At 42.7% G+C, this 24722-nt stretch overlaps 1 protein-coding gene across 1 annotated transcript in view; it reads right to left on the minus strand.

Moving 5' to 3' along the window:
- The window catches only part of LOC149456431 (inositol-trisphosphate 3-kinase B-like), a 157207-nt gene that overhangs the window by 113744 nt on the left and 18741 nt on the right, over positions 1-24722 (minus strand). Inside the window, exon 2 of the mRNA XM_089685101.1 lies at positions 22418-23744. Coding sequence (XP_089541227.1) covers positions 22418-23578 — 1161 coding nt within the window. The 5' untranslated portion in view covers positions 23579-23744. The remainder of the gene's footprint in view (positions 1-22417; positions 23745-24722) is intronic.

Genomic DNA, 24722 nt, shown 5'->3' on the forward strand with positions numbered 1-24722 from the left:
GGCAAATAGACTGGGCACTTTGAAAAGTGCAGTTGCTCCAGAGCTTAGTAAATGAGCACGTGATTGGGTATTTTTTCCAAAGTGAAGCTTTACCTCATTTACTGAGATCTGGAGCAACTGCAAAGTGCACAGTCTATTTGTCTTTAGTAAATCAACTCCTTAGTACTTTGCATTGAGACAAGCACACACTGTAGAAAGATATGCTTTGTTCATGTTTCATGTCAGAGGTTTACAATCACTTTAATACTTGGCTGCCATGTATATGGGCCGCTATTGTTGGCTGAGTGCCCTTCCAGCACACTGACCAAGCTGACACCAAAAGCTCTCGGTCACCATTTACATTTGGGAGCTGTTGGGACAGGATGCCAAACATGTGACCACTGTGACAGCCTATCACAGTGGACACATGATCGAGAACTTTGCCTCCACTTTGTGGCATTAAGATCCACTTAAAGGGCCAACAGTAGGTATAAGCAAGGTGGTAATCCTTGGCCGTGTGTCTTTTGCCTATATACTTTGTACTAGAAGATGTCCCTTCTTCTCACCTTAGAAAGTTGGGAGGTATGTTATTACAGCTATACATCGTGACATGCCAGGATTTTATTCATTCAGATTTTTCAAATAGTTGACAGGTCCACTTTAATATGGGCAAATGTTTCCACCCCTGGGTGCAGGACTGCACTCCAGATGAAGGCACTGATCTTTGCCTCTTGGTCATTAAGGGGTTCGGGAACCCATTTACCTGAGGGCTAAAAGCAAACACAGGACCTCATTTGTGGATTTCAGGGAACTGCCTGAGCTATTCTATAAAAGAGACACTGTTCCTGTATTTCCAATACTAGAAAACTGATCCCTTCCCACTAAACCCTTGATAGCTGCAGAACGGAAAATCTTCACCGGCGGAAATATAAATACATTAATCTCTTTATTATGTCGCGTGAACGGATTTTAGAGCAGGTAATGCTGAATAAGATCTTGTTAAAGGCATTAGATCATTTAAAGGGGCATCCAACCAAAAATGAGCTCTTGGGTTTTGGCAGATTCCGGAGTTACACCCTCTAGCAGTCTCTTCTATACGTAGGAAAGTCTATTGGTTGTCATCTTATATTAACCACTTGACCTCCAGAGGATTTACCCCCCTTAATGACCAGGCCTCTTTTTGCTACTCGGCGCTGCACTAATTCAACTGATAATTGCGCGGTCATGCAATGCTGCACCCAAACAAAATTTACATCCTTTTTTTCACACAAATAGAGCTTTCTTTTGGTGGTATTTGATCACCTGTGCGCTTTTTATTTTTCACGCTATAAACAGAAAAAGACCAAAAATTTTGAAGAAAAACAATAAGTGTATATTGATTGCTTTGTGTGAAAGTTATAGCGTCTACAAACTATGGTATAGATACAGCAATTTACGCCATTTTTTTGCTATACAGCGCTGCGCTAGTTTAATGGACAATTGTGCGGTCATGCAATACGGTACATAAATGAAATTTATGTCCTTTTTTTCACACAAATAGAGCTTTCTTTCGGTGGTATTTGATCGCCTGTACGTTTTTTATTTTTTGCGCTATAAAAAAAAAAAGCTGACAATTTTGAGAAAAAAACAATATTTTGGACTTTTTGCTATAAAACATGTCCAGTAAAAAAAATGTAAAAATCAAATTTCATCATAAATTTCGGCCAAAATGCATTCTGCGACATGCCTTTGCTAAAAAAAAACCCCAATACGTGTAAATTAATTGGTTCTGGGTTCTGGGAGGACGTCCATGGACGTTGTAGCCGTCTTTTGGCTATAGCACAGTAGGGAACTGGTTAAAGCCGGTGCATGTGCTCTGAAGAAACGGCATACACGGTGCTGTGGCCCAGGACTCCCCCGCGGATGCACAGGAGTGAAGTCATTGAGGCCCGGCCTGTCAGACCGCTGGAGCCCGTGAACTGGAAGAAGGACTGGGTGAAGATAGAAGCCCTGTAAGCAGTGACAGCGCACCGCTGGAGAGCTTTGTTTTAAGGTATGTTTCACACAATGTCCTAGTAAGCGATGCATACTAGCACATTATGACATTACCTTGCAGGGGACTTTTTTTTTCCCTGTGGTTTGCTACCACTTTAACCCCTTGGCGCCGGCACCTCCTGGCCCTTTAAGGGTTTCAGAAGCCGGGAGGCGGGGCGGGGTTTTAGGGTCATGTGACCGCCGTGATTCGCCGTCACATGATCGGGAAAGGTCCCGATCGAAAGAGGAGATCAGGACCTTTCCGTGAGTAGCGGATATGTGTGCTGGGAGCGCGCAGGGCACGCGCTCTCAGCACATATGTTTTTCTTAATTGCATACAAATGTGTGTCCACTCGGCGTCAAGGCCCAGACGCCGGGAGGCCGCACATTTCTGTGCGGCTGGCGTGAAGAGGTTAAAATACAAGAGGTTAAAAATCTCATTATAAGTGATCACATAATCATAAGTTTTCAGCTGCATAAGGGGCTTAGAGAGGTGGGGTTGGAGAAACAGCAGTACACTGATCTTCCCAGTGAATCGCTGTGCCGGGGGGGAGGAGCAGACTTGTGTCAGCACAAGTCTGATCATTGGAGGACACGCAGGCTGTTCTCCCAGCAAAGCCAGAAAACCGACCACACTGGGAGGGATGAGATCTCATGCTTAGTGTAGTCAGTTTGAAAAAGGAAAGCAGGAATGAAAGAATCACCAGTTATTTCACACAAAGGAAGCAATACAAAGAAAACAGAATAATTTCTATGGTACAACACACACATATCAGAAATATGGTTAGTAGCATACTCTTTAAGGCATAGAGCAACATATAACTAAAGTAACACTTATAAGCCAGCCAGGATCCAACTTTTACCAATCTCCTTGAATCATCATGTCCAATTTTTGGCACATTAAAGTTAAATATGAACAAAACATATCCCTCTATACTGTGCACTCAATTAAGAGCACTAAGTGTCATTTATGCCTGCTGCCTCATTCATCTGCTATCAGAATGTGTCACTACTGACAATATTTGCTGACACCAAGAGAAAAATGGTGACAGGGGAGGGAACTCCAGCAGATTGACAGCCTCAGCTCTGTTCCTGTGAGCTCTGTGGAGGGTGGGGGGTGTCTCTTCTGTCCAATCATCTCTCACAGTTCTCCTAACTAAGCTCTGCAGTGTATATTGTCAGCTCTCCCCCCCCTCCCCTTTTTTCCTGACAGCTCAGACAAGCTTTAACACTCAGCACCTTGAATGGATGTAGAGGAAAGAAGACTGCAGATGGACAGGTACAACATAACTTATGTAGGAGGATTTATTTAATCTCTGTGTATCACCTGAGGCCAGTCACTTCACTAGGTATATGGAAGGGTTTACAGCCAATGTAACGTGTAACCTAACATTTGTGATCTTACTGCAAAAAAAAAAAGTAAATGTGCTCTTAATGTTCTTTGTGTTTTTTCCCTTTGTGTATTGGATTATATGTATACTTGCACTTACTTTTTTTTACACTATTTATTTTTTTTAATTTGAGGAAAAAATAATGAGGCTTCTGAAGTGGTTTAAAACCCACTACACCCTTGCATATGGCCAACAATCACTTTCATTTCACCTTCCCTATTGACTGCAATGCAAAAATACTGAAATCTCCCGATTTTTACAGAGATTTCTGAGAAATAACAACTCTCAGTTTTGCTCACTCAAACTTGCACAGGCAGCAGTTCACTGTTTAAATGAAGTGAAGTGCTTCTGTGAAGTCCATCGGTTTCTGAATGAAAAAGCAGAACCAGACAAGCAAAATCAATTTCGGTTGGATCTGGCGCAGGCACACACTGGAAGACTTGAAAAGACAATCTCTGGGCTTTTGGTGTGTGGTGTGCATGCTCCTTTCTACGTTGGATCTTTCTGCCAGAAGCTGGCAGAAAAATTAATTTTATCACATTTTCAGAAAAAATGAGAAGGTGAACTAACACCATACAGCCTCTCCTCACTGCCCCCCGTGTCCGCTTTAAACTGAGTTTTCTGGTGCCGGAGTGTTCCTCATGTATGGAGTGGGTGGGTTTGCTTCCTGATTCTTTGCTGTGTGACTTCCCGTCTCTTTCTGTTTCATCTCTTAGATTCAAATGTCCACAGCAGTCATTTTTTCATACAGATAACACAAGTACGTCATTCTCTCTTTATACTGGCCATTTTTAATGGCATGGCAGTGCCTGAAGCCAATCAGCTTCTGCTACATGCACATGTACAGAGAGAGAGAGAGAGAGGGGGGGGGGGGGGAGAGAGTGGAGCTGCCAGTTAAAGAATATGTAAACCCAACATTTCATATTCCTGATCTGCGCCTGTGTACCATGTCCTTGTATAAAAACGTATCCTGTTCTCTGCTTCTCTTGCTTCCTTTGTGTGAAATCCCTGGTGTCAGTCCCTCTGCGTTCCTATTAAAAACTGACCACACAAGGAATGACAGCTCAGCATGGTCAGTTCCCTAGCTGTGCTGGGAACTCAGCCTACTCTCCTTCAATGATCAGACTTGTGCTGACACGCTTCCCCCCCCAAGCACTGGCATTCACTGCAAAGTTTAGTGTACTGCTGTTTCTCCTCCCCAGCAATTATGCAGCTGAGAACAGAGGGTATGTGCTCACTAAGGGCTCATGTACACTGCAGCTGCTAAGCTGACGTTCAGGAGCTGTTCAGCGGTTTGTTCAGCAGCCCCTGAACTCTCCCTTATGTGTTCCTATGTGTCCATGTACACTGTCGTTTACAGGCAGTTGAGTTTACAGTTGTTTTTTTGAATGCACCAAACTTGCATTCAGGAGTAGATTTTACTGGCGTTTCAAACGACAAACGCTCATAAACGCGTGTAAACGCATTTATAAGCGTTTGTGTTTAGAAGCCTTTTTTACTGTTCCATGTCCAGATGCTGTCCAGAGCCTTTTTTCATCATCAGAAATGCATGCAAAGCGTTTTCCATGTATTCAAATGGGCCCGGTACACCAGCGCAGTCAGTTCCAGGTTTCACGTGAAAGAACAAATGGTAGAAGGTGCCGCATTATGCTCATGATGGGATCCACAGTGAATACAACCAGAAAAGACAGGTCATCTCAACACATTCTGCTCTCTCTGCTTCTGCTCTCTATTCCTCTCAAAATGTCTGAAATAGTTAATTTTTTTACTATTTTTCAGTGCATTCTGGGCATTTTGGAAGGTCTCCTGAGGTTATCTTTTAAAAAAGCTTCTAAACACAAACGCACATAAACATCGTTCAGAAGAAGTTTCCAAACGCCCCGTGTATGTTAGCCCTTATAAAACAGGGGGGAGAAAATGTATTTATATTGTTTTTTTATATCTCTAAACAACTGTTCTACCTTTCATTACTAATTTAAACTGAATGTGTTGCTTTACAAGGTGAGGGTTTACAAGCACCTTAAGCCCCGGTTCACACCGGTGCGACTTGTCATGTGACTTGACAGATCAAAGTCGCATGACTATTTGCAGCTAGAGAACCATTTAAATTGATGCGACTGTAAGTCACACCGACTTTGTAAAAGGTTCCTGCACTATTTTTTGCAATTTCATGTGCAAATTGCATTAACATCTGTGCATGAAGTCGCACAGATGCTGGCAAGCCACACAAGGTTGCAATAATCAGCGGCTTTAAAATCGTGCTGAAGTATCATGATATCAAAGCTGTATTCTGTGTGAACAGGGCTAAGTTGCAATATTGCAGCTTCCTTATTGTTCACTAAGAAGGCTGCTGGTAGGGAGGTGACAGTTTTCCTTAAAGTGTTACTAAACCCCGGACCCTGCATTCACTATATCTGGTCTCTCACAGTACACACAACATGGAAATGCAATTATTTTAGTAAATATAAACTGCTAAATACCTTTTCTCATCAGCAGTTAGAGCAGTTTTGTGACTTCTATCAGTGTTCAGCCAATCACTGGTTAAAGCTTGTAGGAGGAGTTTTCTTTCGGCTCTAGGAGGATGCAGAACCCCTGACCTCTGTCTGGGCAGTACTGATTGGCCCTGTCCTGATCACATGCACTCTCCCTAGCCATACACACCAAACTGAGCAAAATGCCTACAATTCAGTCTGTCTAATCAGGAGATAAGAGGTGGTCGCTTAAACAAAGGAAGCAACAGAGGAATCAGGATCAAACAGCCTTTTTACACAATGCAGAGGATTAACCCCTTAGGTTGCACAGTGAGTATAACAAGCATGCTTTACTGTATATACAGACTGATTTTACTGTTGTGGGTTTAGTAACACTTTAAATCAACCAGAGATGTCACTCTCCTGACTGTGCAGTCTGGCATAGGTATATGACTAACATTGGCTTATACGTCAGTTCACATATGTGCATTCAGTTGTTTGCCTGGAGTTAAGCTCTAAAGCACAAACAATTTCATTTAAATGTGTTCCTCAATAGCCACAAAGCATTTAAATCCACTTCTTGTGTACTAAATGACTGTGCAAACTCAGTTATTACCATGTAAAAGTAGCAATAACATAAGCACTGTACTGTGGGAGGGACAGAGCAGCTCCACCCACTACAGGCTGCTTGCAGGAATCAACAGGAGGGGGAGGAGACAAGACCAGCCACTCTACACTAGGAGAGAGAGCAGCAGTGTCAGGTCTGTATTACAGGAAGCTCCTGCACAGAGGAAAAGTGTCACACTGGATTACAGCACAGAACTGGAAGTCATACACAAAGCACTCCAAGATTCAAGGAAGAATACACATGACTCTTGTATTTATACATCTCTTTATTTTATTATTTATTTCAGGAACTTATATAGCGCTGTCAATTTACGCAGTGCTTTATGTATATATTGTACATTCACATCCATGTACAATCTAAGGTCCCTAACTCACATTCATACATACACATACTAGGGCCAATTTAGACAGGAGCCAATTAACCTACCAGCATGTCTTTGGAGTGTGGGAGGAAACTGGAAGTACCCAGAGGAAACCCACACAGGCACAGGGAGAACATGCAAACTCCAGTCAGGTAGTGCTATGGTTGGGATTTAAACCAATGACCCTAGTGCTGCCAAGTGGAAGTGCTAACCACTTAGCCACTGTGCTGCCCACCTGTTTCTCAGCTTTAAATCTCACTGGTAGCTATACGAAAATTCTCAGTACTGACTTATTGATACATGAAGCTTTCTGTATGTTGGAGACAAGAGGGGTCTGCATGGGGCGGCTTGGGAATTTCTCTCCTCCCTCACCAACAGAGGTTCTCAGATCACCACCTTAGTGACAAAATGGAATGGGGTGGACTGGGGCACTACAGCAATGTGTGGATACATACCTGCAGCTCTGGACTGATGTGCTGTGTCCCTTTCCTCTTACAATGATTGGCAACGCTCACTATGGGTGCAGTCACATTGAGTAAGGACCTCTGGAACAGAATCTAGTTCTACTATGTGCAGCTTTTCTGTGACTCTCAGAAAATGCAGCAACATTTATTTAAATGACACACAAAAAAGTTTTAATTTCCATTGCTTTGATCTGATCTCACCCACACTCTCACATGATTCACAGCCTGCGTCTACCACAGCAGAGGTGGCCCCATTGCACCCGTATCACTCCTGGTTTAGCTGAAGAAAGTGGTGATATCGTTCCCAGAGCAAATCTTGTCATTATTAAACGCTTATCTCATCACTAAGGGCCAATTCACAGCTCTGCATTTTTCCACCTGATGTGTTCTCCATTGAAATCATTGAAAGAACATTAAAATGCATTTCAACAGATGACAATGCAGGTTAACGTGTGCTGCAATGCAGTGAATTGGATTGAACTGACATTATTAAGCATCACTATAAATAGGCATGGAATATTTTTGCGTACAATAACTTTGTTTGTCTGAATATGTGAGTATTTATGTTATTATTTGCACAATGATTACACTTTTATTGATTGATATATCGCAGAAGGTTTAATGTGTTACTAAACCCAGGACCCTGCATTCACTATATCTGTTCTCACACAGTACACAGAACATGGAAATGCAATTTGTTTAGTTGATATAAATTGCTAAATACCTTTTCTCATCAGCAGTATATGATGTATATCAGTGTCCAGCCTAGAACTGGTTAATCTTGTAGGAGGAGTTTTCATTCTCCTCTCACTGTCCTATGAGGCTGCATAACCCCTGACCCTCTGGACAGTGCAGCTTGGCCCTGGGCTGATCACATGTGCTCTCTCAAGAAAGAAAAACCTCTAGCAATACACACCAAACTGAGCATGTGCAGCTTGCCCCCAAGGCTCTGTTCTATCAGCAGATGGACTGGGGACAATAGAAGAAGGGGAAGATCAGAGAAGACAGGATCAAACATCTTTTTTACATGCGGTGGATTAACCCCTTTGGTTCCACAGTGATTATAACAAGCATGCTTTACTTCATATACAGACTGATTTTATTGCCATGGGTATAGTAACACTTTAAGTAAATATTTTTTAGGTAGCGCAGCACTTAAAGCAGAGTTCCAGCTGAAAAAAAAATATCTGCAGCTACAAAAACTGTAGCTGCTGACTTTTAAAATACAGCCACTTACCTGTCCCTTGGTCCAGCGGTGTCCTCACCACCGCTGGTTTCACCTTCCGTCTTCTCTCCCTGGCTCTGGTATCTTCAGTGTGGGAACCCGGCTGTGACAGTTTGCGGCTTCACAGCTGGGTGCCCACTGCGCATGCGCGAGAAGCGCTGCACTTTGTGAATGGTGCCGTAGTCTTCTGGGACCTGTCACATGTCCCAGAAGACCATGGGGAGGGAGGGGGGAGAACAAATTCTGCTTCCGATCGCCTAGGCGATCGCAGCGGAAGTTGGAGTGGGTACCTGTCAAATTCAAGGTACCCGCTCCCCAAAGGTGCCAATCCTAAATGGGGAGTGGGGGACAAAGCATTAAAGCGGAACTTCTTCTTTTGTGTGGAACTCCGCTTTAACATTACACTGTCAGCCATAAAGAATTAATGGCACCACTGCATGTCTGCAAAAGGACAGCACGCTTTTGCGCATTGTAGGAAAGCGCATGATTTTGTACATGTTCTGGCAACGCACAGGTGTGAATGAATCCTTATATATGAAGTATCATTTGCTAAAGAAATTAAAACAAAAAAACAAGTTTCTTGTGTTTTATAAAAACTAAAAAAAATTCTATGTAGTAACAACCAAAGCACAATTCTGTTCGTATTGCTGATGCGTTATTGTTACAATATGTTTTGCAAATGGTTGCTGTGTTTTTACATAACTTAAAATGCTACATAAAATTAAAAACACAGCTGTGCTTTGTATAAGTGTGATTTGGTAGAAACTAATTATTCTGATTGGTCAGGGGCTGACAAGCCTCAGTAGGATTTGCAGGTCCATCTGAACTGGACTGAGAATTCGGCTGAACAGTGGATCCGTTCACAGCGTTCAGTAAGCCGTCTCCTGTGATTGGGTGTCATCAAGCACCCCTTTAATATTCGCACATTGCATGATGACATTCTGCAGAGCTGCTAACCACAAGGTGAAGTTTCCACTCCACTGTAGGTCTACCTCGCCCACGCCCTGCCCACCAAACCCCGGCGCTTGCACTACACTGTATGACTTAACAAAGCGCACAGTGCACCACGTTAACCCTTTCAAGCCCAACTTCAGCCAGATCTTTTTATTTAGTTTTTATACAGCTGGCACGGGTTAGAGTCTCAGTGTGTGTTTTTTTTTTTTTTTTGTATGGTGATGGAAATCTATCCAACAGAGACCAAATCTAAAACATATTTTAGTTGCGTTAGGACAATGGCCTTAAAGTAGAAGAAAAGACACAATAAAAAATCCCGAGGACTAGTGGGTTTCTAGAGGAGTTTTTTAGTTATACACAGCGCTGAGCATACCCTTTGGCGCTATATAAATACTGTATAATAATAATAAACCCACTTTGAGAGCATAAAATACTCCTAAGCCCTCATGCACACTGGACGCTGGTAACATTAGCTGTGTAAAGTCACGTTAAAAATGTGAGTTTTTCAGCTTTTTTTTAGCATTTTTGCATTAGCGTTTCATTGCGTTTTGCCACGTTTATCGGTGTTTTCCCGCATTTTTCAACGTTTGCGGTTTTAAGTGTTTTTTTACCAAAATATTTTTTTTGCTCAAATAAAGTCCAAAAACGCCGGTTTGCAGTGTTTTACCATGTTTTTCCATGTTGTTCAGCGTTTTCCAGCGTTACAGCGTTTTTATATCAAAAAAACTCCTCTAGAAACCCACTAGTTCTGGGGTTTTTTTTCCAGCCAAAAAATGCCTCTACCAAAAAATGTTGATTACAGTGTATGTGTGTATGGACACATAGGATAACATGCTGGGCAGTTTACTGGCTGTAGAAAAAATGTCAAAATCCAAAGCAGCAGCTGTAAAAATGTTGTGTGCATGAGGACAAAAAGTTGCCACCCCATTGATTCCACCATTTTTTCTAAATTTTCTGTACAGTCAAGTGACCACAAATCTCCAGCCAACAACAGGGCTAAATCACAGTCAGCACTTCCCGCCCACCAGCAGTAGAAGCTGCGCATTTACACAGAGGAGCTGAAGCTTTGTGTTCACACGGGTAAACTTGAAATAAAAAGGTATTACATTGCAATTTACACTAAAATACACGTGGGGCAATGTGGATGCAACATTTTAAAGTCATTAATATACAGAATTTATAATGTGCCAACAATTTTCGCAGCGCTTTACAATCTAAAAGAAGACAGTACAGTTACAATATGATACAAGAGGGTTAGGAAGACCTTGTTCATGGGAGCTTACAATCTAATAGGTTTATGGTTTGACTTTTCCTACGTAAGTAAAAAAACTTTATACGAGAAAAGGGATATTTTAGCCACCATGTGACTGTCATTTGTAAATCTCATTGAACTGAACTGAAAATAACTGTCACTCTTTGGAACCTAAGGATACTTATGCTGTTGTGATAGCTTTGAGAATTGATTATCTGGTTGCTGTCTGCACCTTTCTGTCCCTGTGACAACTGCAGCAACTAGGACAGAAAGCTACAGACAGCAATCCGACTATAAACTTAATTCACAAAGCTATCACACTAGCATAAGTGACGGTTATTTTCAGCCCAATAATTGGGTCAATGAACGAAATAACAACCTACAATTGGTCAGTAGTCCATACTGCATTGAATCCAACCCAAAATGACTCGTGATCAGGTCCACCGGTGACCACCCATCAACAAGATATGCCACTATAGTTGCTCCTGGCTCCTCCTCCTCAAGAAAAACATCAATAAAAAACATAAATAAATAAAAAAAGTTGTGTGCAGTAAATACTTGTTTTCCAGCTTTGGTCCTGTGACATCACAGGTCTTCTTCATCATCTGGCAGTGAGCAGATCCTAATTGCTGCAGAAAGTGATGACATGTAAAAATGCAGCACTCTCCTGTAAGTCCAGGTAGGTAGGCGGAGTCATGACACCCAGATCTCACAGGAAATTGGTCGACTGATTCAGGATGTCACAACCCAAAAGAGAACTAGCACTGGATCAGTAAATACATGGGACAACACTGGAAATTGGGTGAGTAAAGCATCCAGAGCTGTTTTTTTGTAACTCCTGCTGGCCCATGAGATTTCTTATTCTTTGCCCAAGCTGGAACTGGGATTTAGGGAGTCATAAGCTCATGAACTGAAGAAAAAAAACCTGCCATCAAGGTAGCACTAGCGCTGACATCAATCTCAAAATGCTTGCTGCCTGGCTGATCTTGGCTTTAGTACTTTCTGCATCACTGACCTGAGGCATGCATGCAGTACCTGAAACCAGGTCAGAATACCTGATCAGCACACAGAAAGGAGGAAGAAAAGCATTAGTGAAAGATCTTATAGCCCCCTACTCCCAAAATCCTCACACATTGCTGTAGGTTGAGTGGTGCAGAGGCAGCAAAAGGTGACAACACAGCAGTGATTGTGCTGCAGAAGAAACAGCATTGTAACCCTCAAAAATGAAGGGGAAATTAAACTAATTCACAGGAGGATTACCAAATATTGAACCTATCTAATCAGGGGAAATCTGGTAGACCACATGCTCAATTACTGTTTTGCACTGACTGAAGCATGTATGTGTTTTTTGTTTTGACCATAGTTCTACTATAAAGTCCACCTTTGCCGAGATTATTAACAATAAACTATATAAATATATACTTGACAAGCGGTAAAATGGCTTTAAAACAAGCTGTCACTGACCTCTATAGCTGCATGTGCTGTGACGTAATTCATTCTCAAGGATCCTAACAAAGTCAGTTTGTAACAGCTCAGAAACACCTGCTGTGTGTTTACGCTGAAGGGCTTGTGGTAGCATAAGAGGGTGGAATCTTCTAGGATATGCTAGCACAGTAGACTAAGTCACTCGGCTGCACATGAGGTGCCTTTACTGTGCCATGCTCATCATTGACCCGGGACAAAGCTGGGACTGCTTTCAGGGACAACTCAACCTTAAAGTTATACTAAAGGCTTAAATTAAAGCAAAAAAACAAACATGCCTATACTTACCTGCTCTGTGTAATGATTTTGCACAGAGCAGCCCGGATTCTTATTTTCTCTGGTCCCCTGCCAGTGCTCTTGGCCCCTCCCTCCTGTAGGGTGCCCCCACAGCAAGCAGCTTGCTATGGGGGCACCCAATCAGGCTCATTCCCAGGCTGCTGCTCCATGTGTCCATTCACACACGCTGCAACAGCTTGGCTCCACCCCCTCTCTCTTCTCATTGGCTCCCTGGCTGTGACTGAGAGCAGTGGGAGCCAATGGCTCCCACTGTTTTCTCAGCCATTGAGGAGAGAGAGTCCCGGGATAGCTGAGACTCCAGTGCACATCGCTGGATCGAGAAGGGGCTTATATAAGTATTGGGGGGGGCTACACAAAAAAAATTTTTACCTTCATACATAGAACCTTGAGGCTTTATAACCACTTAAAGTCAGACCTCCGGCTTAGCGAAGGCCATACACCATGTACACTTGACCAAATACACTGGACTCCAGTTACTAAACCCAGGACCCTGCATTCACTATATCTGGTCTCCCACAGTAGACACAAAATGGAAGTGCAATTATTGTAGTAAATATAAACTGCTAAATATCTTTTCTCATCAGCAGTATATAGCAGTCTTCTGACTTCTATCAGTGTCCAGCAGAGCATTGGTCAAAGCTTGTAGGAAGAGTTTTCATTCTCCTCTGATTGTCCTATGAGACTGCATAACCCCTGACCCTTTGTCTGGACAGCGCTGATTGGCCCTGTGCTGATCATATGCACCCTCCCAAAGAAAAAAAAAGTCTCTAGCCATACAGACTAAACTGAGCATGTGCAGAGTGACTCCTAGAGCTATCAGAAGATGGATTGGAGACAGCAGATGAAGGGGAGGATCAGAGAAGTCAGGATCAAGCAACATGTTTACATAATGCAGAGGATTAACCCCTTAGGTTCCACAGTGAGTTCAACAAGCATGCTTTACTGCACATACAGACTGATTTTACTGTTATAGGTTTAGTAACACTTTAACTCCCTGTTTTCTCTCTCCCATCAACAGAATGGGGTCCCGCCATACACCTAGAGCAGACTTCCTGTTTGCACTTTATTAACTCTTCCTCTTCCTGTACCTAGTGGCCAGGCTGAGAGCCTCTGAGGTTACTATGGGAGACCAACCACTAGAGAGTGCAGACAACAACTCCTTCACTGCTAGAGGATATCCCACCTGTCTGAGATACACTCTTCAAAACAGGTTGTTCTGGTTGCTTGACTTCCGTTACCTCTGGTAACCATCTGCTTGCTTGTACCCTATACCATGCTGACTCTTCATACCCAAATGTGCTTTACTACAGACTGCAGACTACGTGTATGTAGTGTGCCTGATACTTTCATACATCTCTTTGAATAACTTTGGACCAGACATGGCAAAGTTTCAATGCTTTACTTAGGAAACTTCAGCACAACAGGCAAACAGTCTTTCCCTCTCTAACACCCTACGACTTTGGCTGCCCCAGCATACCTGCATAGAAAGAGTCCATACATAACAAAGTCTTTAATGCTGGTGTCTTCAGGGCAGACTACAGGTCCCAGCAGTCCTCCTACATGGTGGTGGTTGCAGGGCTAATTTGTGTCCTAGGTAAGACCAGCTACAGTACTTGTGCAAAAAAAAAAAATTAAAACAGCAGAAAATATTAAATCAACAAAACATGAAACTGCCATAAATCTTTTAATTTGCAAAAATAAGTTCCATAAGATGCCACCAGCATCAATAATAAAGACAAAATCAGTATCATGGATGGACTGTATCTGTGGCTGGCAGTGGCAGGGTGACAGTTGCAGTGAGTGGAGGATGATAGATCCACACTCTGACAGTTCTCAGGCTGGAATTGCCGAGGAAATGGGGGGAGATAAAATTTTCTGGTAGCAGGTAGCCCAGCCCCCACACACACAGAGAACACCTGAACTGAGCAATCCCACACAGTGACAGATCCAACACAATACACTACCACCAACACTGACACAGATCAGCAGGCCCAGCAGGCACTAGAAGAGCAGGTTGTGGGATCGCGATGATATCATAACTCACTGACACATTGCACATGTGATGAATGGTCGGCTGGGTCACACTCACACCTGAGACATCAGAGTCCAGTATTACCTTCCTCCGCAGGAACAGCTCCGCCTTCGCTGATGAATGAGAAGAGAAGGGCAGGAACTCAACAGTGATCAGCAGCCACCAGCCGGCTTACAGTAAGAGACTGAGTCTGAGAGAAACACTGGAAGGAGCAGCAGCTCAGCTGCTACACTGGCCGCAGACACCATCATCATATGTCCTTTCTTCCTCCCCTCTGCGCCCCTCCTCTCAGCTGAAGGATCAATCATGACGTGGCGGCGTCCCCCACAGGAAGAGTGCTGGCCCGTGCTGTGTCCAGGCGCCCCTAGGTGGCATTGCGCCATAGGTGGCTGCCTAGTTTGCCTAGTAGAAGCACCGGCCCTGGGTAGTTGCATTGTTCAGCAGAAGGTGTCCCAGAGGGAGAGCGCCCTGGCAGAAACAGCTCTCTGTAAGCAGTTGTAGATTGCATCTTGGAGGTCTGTTTGCGTCCTCTTCCCATGCAGCAAACTCTGTCTGGGCAGAGCCCTCCCCCCTTTTATTAACAGAACAGGGAGAGAGGCAGCTCAGAAAAGTACGGGAACATGCATTACCTCTTCCCTCCCAACTAGGGCAGCCAGATATCTAGCTGACAGTAGGCAACCTGCCTAAAGGCTGCTAATATTCTGTTCTCCTGCGGGTCTGCATTCTTCTGTGCGGTTGGTGCAGCTGCACGGATTTTTGAGCAGATCCACAGCGGCACCACCCGCACAGATGTGAACCTAGCCTTATTGTGCATAGTCTGGGCACAAGTTCACTTTAAAGGATAACCATGAAAAAGTTCCCTGTAAGAAAGTGATCACAACGAAGAGCATTGGAGTGGCCAGCTGAATCTTGTACTCTACATGTACTGAACATATTGTACTTCCCATACTAAACACAAAGCATTGATGGGATCCAGGGACTGATGTGCCTCAGAAAGGGATGGCCACTTCTCAGACTTTCCGTTGTGTGAGAACAGGTTAGTGTGATTACATGCAGATTGGAAAAGGCACAGAACACAGAAGGATGCAAATGCCAAGCACCTCCACACACATCTCCTTGAAAGGAAATACCAATTCCTAAAAAAGTACAATCTAGGTACGTAGGGGTTTTTTCTCTTCTCTCAAAGATATCAGATTTTTCTGAGACCCTTTCAGTAACACCATGCCTGGAGTTGTACTGACCACACACATCTGTATCTCTGTTCATTCTATTTTAAAACCAGCTTCAGTGTATCTAAAGCCAGAACTTTTTTTTTTTTTAGCTTTGGATAGGATAAGGAATATTTAATGCTGAACTCCAAGCATGAAAACTTTCATTTAAATATATTCCTTAATAAGTACAAAGGATGCAGATTCACTTTGTGTTCACCAAATGCCTTTGCAAACTCAGTTATTTCTTTGTAAAAGTAGCAGTGACATCATCACCGGGCTCTACATAGCCTGTGCAGAAAGCAGAGCTGAAATAAATGTATTTCTATTTAAAGCGGAGTTCCACTCACCCTGTCAAAAAATAAAAGTCAGCAGCTACAAAAACTAGCTGCTGACTTTTAAAAAACAGCCACTTACCTGTGCCTCGGTCCCGTGGTGTGTCCCCTGCAGCCCGTTTCACCAGGAGGCCGGCATCTTCAGTGTGGGCACCCGGCTGTGCAGCTTCGGCTTCACAGCTGGGTACCCACTTCGCACGCGCGAGAAGCGCTGCGCTTCTTGAATGGGACCTCTCACGTGTCCCAAAAGACCACCCTTTTGGGTGGAGCTCCGCTTTAATTCCCATCCCTAATAAACTACTTCACCCTTCTCCCTCAGCTAATATTTTTCTACTTATTTTTTTTATTTCTATTTTTTTACCTTTAATATTTAAACTTTTTTTCCTTTTATTCAAAATTTTGATTAACATTTTTGAATGAGCAAACTTTGAAAAACACACTTTTTTCTTTTGCAAATAACTTTGCCATGCTTGGTACCAAAAACATAATTTTAGCACTATTTTACCCTGGGATTACAGTTAGCCTTGGTTCACACTGGTGCGATTTGTAATGTGATTTGACAGTTCCAAACAAGTCGCACCCTGTTTGTGCCTATGGAACCATTCAAATTGGTGCAACTCCGGCAAGGGTGGACTGACAACTCATGGGGCCCCCGGGCAATAGGGGATCATGGGGCCCCTGTGTCCTTGCCCAAACTCAAAAAAGCCTATGAAAAAGGTACCAGGGGCATCTCTTGGGGCCCTCTACTGACTCCAGGCCCTCGGGCAGTGCCTGAGTTTCCAAATGGTCAGTCCGCCCCTGAACTCCGGCTTTGGGGTGTGGCACCGATTTTGAAAAAGGTTCCTGCACTATTTTTGGCGATTTCATGTGCGACTTGCATAGACATCTGTGCATGCACAGATATCAGGCAAGCCACACATGAAATTATACTGACCAGCAGCTTTGAAATCGCACTACTTCAAGTGAAGTAGCACAATTCCAAAAACGAATCCAGTGTGAACCAGGGCTAATGTGGATTTCAGTGTTTTTTCCAGTTTGCAGAAATGCACCACAGTCTATTTAACATGATTTCCTATGGATCTAGTTCACATCTGAGCGTTTTGCGCTGGTGCGTTCTTTGGAAAGGGTCAGGGACTTTTTTCCCCACAGCAAATTGCATTTTGCGTGTAATTTACTTCAATGGACCTGCACCAAAAATGCAAATGTTGTGTTTTGTACAAGTTTTTGATGCATTTTGTGTTGTTTTTTTTTTTTGCTAATAGAAAAGTATGACAGTTCTGTTCATGCAGTGCAACTTTGATGCGACTTTGATGCAACTCTCTAGCACTCAAGTACCATCAAAGTAGCATTAAAGTTGCATCAAAGTAGTGCAGGAACCTTTATGTGACCAAAGTCACATGTTAGGGTTAATAACTTGGGTCAGGGTTAAAGTATTACTAAAGCCAGGACCCTGTATTCACTATATCTGGTCTTCCACAGCACATAGAACATGGAAATGCAATTATTTTAGTAAATATAAACTGCTAAATACCTTTTCTCATCAGCAGTTAGAGCGGTCTTGTGACTTCTAGCAGTCTCCAACAGAGCACTAGTTAACGCTTGTAGAAGTTTTCATTCTCCCCTGATTGTCCTATGAGGCTGCAGGACCCCTGACCCTCTGTCTGGACAGCGCTGATTGGCCCTGTGCTGATCGCATGCACTCTCCCAAGAGAAAAAAAAAAATCTAGCAATGCACACCAAACTGAGCATATGCAGCTAGCCCCCAAGGCTCTGTTCTATCAAGAGATGAGTGGAGGACAATAGAAGAAGGGGAGGATAAGAGAAGCCAGGATCAAACATCCTTTTTATGCAATGCGGAGGATTAACCCCTTAGGTTCCACAGTGAGTATAACAAGCATGCTTTACTGCATATAGACACTGATTTTACCATTGTAGGTTTAGTAACACTTTTAGGGCAAGGGTAGGGTTAATGACTAGGTTTAGGGTTAAACGTTAGGGTTAGAGGTAATTGTTAGGGTTGCAACGTTCACCCTAACAATTACCGCTAACTCTAACCCTAAACCTAACTCTTATCCTTTACCCTAACATTTAACCTTAGCTCTTAACTGTAACCCTAACATGCGACTTTGGTCATATAAACTGCACTACTTTGATGCAACTTTGATGCTACTTGAGTGCCAGAGAGTGTAAAGTCATATCAAAGTCATGCTACATGAACAGAACTATAATTCTGTTCTATTAGCAAAAAAAAAAAAATTGCGGAAAAAACGCATGTTTAAAAACTCAAAACATGCTGGAAAAACACATCAACTGCAACCTGCATAGATGTGAATCTAGCCTTAAATAGGAGAAATGATGGAATAAAATGTATACTTTATATTTACAGTAACACAATTTAACAGAAAAAAAAAACAGTTTTAAAATTCTTTAATTTTGTATTTTTGTCTATAGGTTGCATAGAAAAATGCAAAAAAGAAAGCATTGCAAAAGAAAGCCTAGTTGGCTTTCGAAAAATATATGTATTGCTTCGTTAATTTCGCTATCACTGAAAAACAGGCCCATAGTGAAAAATTGTTCAGGTCTATAGTGGGTATAAAAGTGCTAACTAAACCCCTGTTTTTAAACGCATGTTTTTAGACAGGTTAATTTGGTTTTTGATAGTTGGCTAACTGGCTGGCAGATTGAACTGGCTTTTCTTATCCCCCTTTGTTGATAAGTTATACCTATCCATGTTCCTTGCTGACAATAGCCATTATTAGACTGGGGTAGGCTGGCAAGTTGAACTGGATGGTCCTACTTTTTTACTTTTTCAAGTAGTTCATGTTCACTGTTTAAAAAGCCAGTTATAGACCTGGGTAGGTGACCAGTTTTTTGTAGAAAAGTGCAAGAGCTGCCATGGTTAAAGCAGAACTCCGAGCAATTTTTTTTTCCTTTGCAGTGTGGCTGTGCCCCACTGCATGGGTTAGCTGCTCGTTTTGTCTAGGGGTGAACACTCACCTAATCCTTTGATTCTCCAAAAAATGGTGCTCCCCCACATCCAGTGGTGGACTGTTCTTGCCGACCTCATGTCCAAAGCCGGTCTATGGGCATGATGATATCAGGAACACTCTACCGCACAAGGCCGCAAGATTGCTTGGGGAGTGGGCAGGAGGAGCAGGGACGGATCGGGAGGAGTGGCGGATTAGGTGAGTATATCCTGGCTTTCCCGTCCGCCAGACAAAAATGAGCAGTTCACTCAGGTAGTGCCGGCACAGCCCCACTGCATGGGAGAAAAAAAAATCATGGAGTTCTTCTTTATTTATTTTTTTATTATGTACAGGTACTTATATAGCACCGTCAATTTACGCAGCACTTTACATATATATATTATACATTCACATCAGTCCCTAACCCTCAAGGGGTGTACAATCTAAGTCCCTAACTCACATTCATACATACACATACTAGGGCCAATTTAGACAGGATCCAATTAACCTACCAGCATGTCTTTGGAGTGTGGGAGGAAACCGGAGTATCAGGAGGAAACCCACGCAGGCACAGGGAGAACATGCAAACTCCAGGCAGGTGGTGCTGTAGTTGGGATATGAACCAACGACCTCAGTACTGCCAGGCGGAAGTGCTAACCATTTAGCCACTGTGCTGCCCTTTAAAATATATCATGGGAGCAGAAGTGCCCATACTTACAGTAAAGGTAAATATAGGCACCAGAGAATACTTAGGACAGAGTCGGGAAGTAGGTTGGAGATTTTTTTCCTTTGATAGACTTGCAAAGACTTGGAGGATATTTTGTGCTCAGTTTAAAGTGTTTTTCCTTTAAATGACAGTTCTGTGTCACTGCTTTCTTTATGAGTTGTATTAATCCCATAATGTTTACAGGCTGTGATCTTTATATGGATTCCAGGAGTTGCCAGCCATTCAGGACTCTGTGCAGCTCACAGCGTGATGATGTTATGCATGGAATGGATAGAGATGACTGCTAACTATCTCATTGACATGACCCAGTGCCGCGCCTGCACAGCCACCTCTAACACTGTCCCTTCCACCCCAAGCTGGGATATGTAAATACACTGCAGATGTGAGTTTGTTATGGTATGACGTGAATTCCTGGGACACTTTCTGTTTCGTCTGCGTTTGCTTCACCCCAGAGAACAGTTGCGTAAGCTCAAAAAAAAAAGCAAAAAATAGAAACAATGTCCTTGCCAAAATTAAGACTTTACATCTACTAAGAAATGACTTTTATAAAGTTTTCATGGAATTAAACAGATCAGAGTATCCGTCCGGGGTTAAAGCTTATGTAAACTCATGCAATACCAAGCACTCTATACTAATCCTCAAACCTTTCTAGGAGCCAAATGCTACCAGAAGTGTGAATATAAGCTGATATTTACTATAAAATGTTGTTTTATTCAGCTGCCATGTGCCGCATGCGCAATCTTCACATCGCTCTTTCCATGTGCAGGGGGCGTGGTTTTATGGTCTGGATCCGGACACAACTCCACCGCTCCATACCAATGTGACGGCATGTCTTCTGCTAGTAGCTGCTGTCAATCAAGCTGAGTAGAGGGCAAGACAGGCAGGCTGACTAACAGCCCATTCACACCATTGCACTTTATGTGCGCAACAATGCAGGATCATAGCACATTAAAAGCACATGAAAACTAGCCACCATTATGATTTAGGATGCTACTCAAATCAGTGTGTTATAATTTTTATGAAAAATGTGCATCCCATTACAGTCAATAGCAATGCATGGAAAACACTGAAAACACAATATTCATTTTAATTGGTGTGTTTTTCAAGTCACATGTTCTTATGCAAGGAAAAGCATGTAAGATGCAAACAAAAAACATCCCTTTTTCTGTGTTACATTTAAAAGCAGTGAAATCCCATTGGGGGAACAGAGGCACGGTTTACGCGTTTCACTCTGTGCTTATAACTTACTCATAACCTTACTGATCTGAGTACCCGCTAATCAAATAAAACAAATAAACAATGCCTCTGTTCCCCCAATGTGTTTTCACAGCTTTTAAATGTAACGCAGCAAAAGGCGTGTTTTACATGCATTTTTTTTTTTGCATCTTACATGTTTTTTCTTGCATATGTACATGTAACTTGAAAAACACACCAATTAAAAGGCATATTGGCTGTTAATCAGATCTGAGGAGTGCAACCATCTGGTTTGTTTTGCCTTCATGCCAAAAATGCATTATGCACTTTGAGGATGTCTACTTTCTAACATGATGGTGTGAACAGGCCCTCATAGACTACAGGCTTGCCACTCAAACTGACTGCTGACATATGAATATATTGCTAAGTAACCCAAATGACATACTTTGTAAAGAAATTCCTTTGCAAACCCAGATATAACCTGGCAAAACTGGCAGTGACATCATCATTGTGCTGCACATGTAGAGAGCAAAAAAAAGCAAGAATTAAAAGGAGGCAGAGACAAGAGCAGTCACCCTGCACAAGGAGAGAGAGCAGCAAGGACCAGTTTGTATTACAGGAAACTCCAGCAATGCTCATAACATGGGGTTTTCCTGCAACTACACCTTAAAGACTTTCCTGCACATTAACATGCATCAGTGTGCAGTTATGTGAATAGGTACATGTAAAAGAACAAGCAATAATTCTTGTTATAACTAGCACATAGGCATAAGGGCCCCAAAATGTACAGCTATAGAGAATGTGTAAATAGATTGAATTGATTGCTTTACAATTTGTAAAACGTTTGTAAAACTTTTACTGTGTAAACTAACGAATAAAACTTTGAGCAAACTCACAAAATATATTATTATTATACAGTATTTATATAGCGCCATAGGGTATGCTCAGCGCTGTACAGTAACAAATATTCTAAATAATTCTAAAATATTTTAAAATCAAGGACAACATGATTTTCTTAAACTACTGGTATACAGTTGTAAATGATTAGAATAAGAATATTTTGATTGGCTTGCCTTTGCACAATTAGGAAAGACCAAATTTGTAAGATTGGTCACAGTTGCCCAGCGGGTTATGTTTTGAACCAAAAACTGTTGTTTTTGGAGCAAAACTGTTGGGGCTTCTAACAAGTTTAATATGAAGGACATTTTTTTTCTACCTGGCTACTTATGTAACTATATGATGAGGTGCAGTGTTCCAGTCCACAACAGCAGGACATCAATAAACGTAATGTTCTGCGATTACAATAGCACAGTAGTAATTAGTGGGAAGAGATAATATGGAACAGATTTGAATATATGAAGTCACTTTTCCACAACGTGGTGGAGTAAGTATGATATAAAGCCAAATAAATAACACAATAGATCTCTAGTGCACTTACCACTCTTGGCTTCTGCTCAATCGTTTGAAGGAATGGAGTGCTTTGTTCTAGGGATCTTTCAGGATCGCTGGAGACATCATCCTCAGATTCATCCCATGAGGAAGAAAATCCAGTAGAAGAAGCAGACGAAGAGGACAGTTTTCGGGGAAGATTTGTGGTGTCGATGCCAGGGCTATTAAGGTCCACATTACCATCACCATCCTCCCCATGGTCAGTGACTATGACAGCAGGAATGGGAGAGGTCAAACCATGTAAGTTAGGCTTGCAGGTGTCCTCTAAAGAAGAAGACGTGTTGAATAGCTTAGGGGGGGCAACTACTGAAGAGCAACTGTGGAATAGTGGTAAAGTATTTGTTACATTGTTAGTTCTACAAATGTCCTTTTCACCAGCGGTCACAATTGAAGAAGTTGTTGGAACCACCATTGGAGCTGTTGACAGCACTGACTGACTTGTAGATGATGGTGGCCCTTCTTTTTTGTGCCAAGAGGGTTTTCTTCCCATGTCCTGACCAAAGGTAAACACAGTCTCTTCTCGCCTTGTGTGCAGTAGAGGCGAAGGTGACCTGCTGCCCAGTCGAGGGCTTCTAAGTATTGGGGAATTTGGACTATTTTGTGCTTGAATTTGAGCTTCAAAAAGTCCAACCACCTGATTCACCTGAACATTCTGAAGCTCACGCTGTATCCGCGCTATGCGCCTTTTCTCCTCGGATTCTGTGTTTGCAGTCCCCGAGCCATTACCCTGTCCAGACCCCAACCACATCCCCAAACGTGAATCTATCACCGAAACTGCTTCTCCAACATGGCTACCCTGAATTCGAAGTGGTGATGGGCACCTTCCAACTCTTGGCAATCTTGGTGACTGTCCATCTCTGCCATTCCAACTTGGACTGCGGCTTCTTGATGTAGTCCGATCTCCTGGCTCAGGAAAAATAAAAGAAGAAGATGAACCATTGTTTCTAGGAGAGTTTCCAGGAGTAGAGGGTCCTGGGCTGTAGAGTGGCAGTGGTGGACTGACCAACAGTGGACAACAAGTGCTCCGTCTGTCTGGCACAGGCAGTACAGGTCTCTGGCAACTTGGGCTCGTCTTTGTCACACTGCCCGTCTTCACATTGCTGTTATTCATTATCACCAAGCTATTCAAGGCATAGCAATACACAGCCATAGTCCTGTGATAAGAGGAGCTAGAGGTGACTGAGGCACCGAGCACCAGGAGCTCACAACCAGTGATCCCAATGACTTCTTCTCTTCCAGGACAGCGACATAGCTTTTGAAGGTATGCAGACGAGAAGTGAGCTGGGCTCCAGCCCAGACCTCCATAAACAAATTATCTGTAAATGAAAAAAGAGGGAGGGAGAGAAAGAGACACATGTAAATGACGGAGTACTCACTCAGGGTTCTATCTACTTTGACTAAGAGAGAGGTCATTACAATTTGGCAGTGACAAGGACAAGAAGAGCTCATGTGATGTCATCCACTTGGATGGGAGACCTGTCATTTGCATGGACCTGCCTTGAGTTTAATATCTGTGCTGTAAACAACATGCAATGTCAGATGGACGAGAACAGACTTGCAGAAGCATGCCACGAATGTAAGCTTTCTGTTCCATGTAGTAACCTTCTCTGAAACATTTGTAGTGGTGAGAACAATTATTCTATCCTAGCTGTGTTCTGGAGAATTAAAGTAGATATAAACCCTAACTCAGTGACATTTATCCTAACTCATAAACAATTGACTTTTTTTCATCTTTCTTATCCTTTGTTGCATCAATGTGATGTGGCTCCCCTGCAACCTCTTTGCAGTAACTTCATGTCTATATACACTCCCAGTGATGGCTGCCTGGCATTTCTAAGGGTGTTTTTTTTTTGAGGACAAGAATAGACCATGCCTGCATAATGTGTGTTGATATGGCCAGTAATAATCTTTACCAGGAGCTCATGTGACAGAATGACAACACAGGTAGCACAACTGTAAGATGGGCACAGACTGTTGTCACCCTTTAACAGAAAGTGCCTGAACAAGGGTCTTCATGGCAGGATCACAATGTGTCATTTTTATGAATGTTGAATATGTTCTCTTTGCTGTACAGGAAGCGGTACCCAAGGGCCTATAATGCAAAGATCTCCCTGATTTTGCATCATCCATTCTGTGGATCTGTACTTTCTCCACCTCTCCTGTTGTTTCTTGAATATTACTCCACCAGTTATCAGATCACCAGTTTGGAGGGGCACCTCTGACATGAGGAAGTAAAGGCCTGCCTCTACCAAGATGGCCTCCTCCATTCAGAACAAGGCATGGTAAGTTATTAT

The sequence above is a fragment of the Staurois parvus genome, unplaced genomic scaffold (genome assembly GCF_062004578.1).
Source record: "Staurois parvus isolate SC_StPar_1 unplaced genomic scaffold, SC_StPar_1.0 ptg000362l, whole genome shotgun sequence".
Lineage (NCBI taxonomy): Eukaryota > Metazoa > Chordata > Amphibia > Anura > Ranidae > Staurois > Staurois parvus.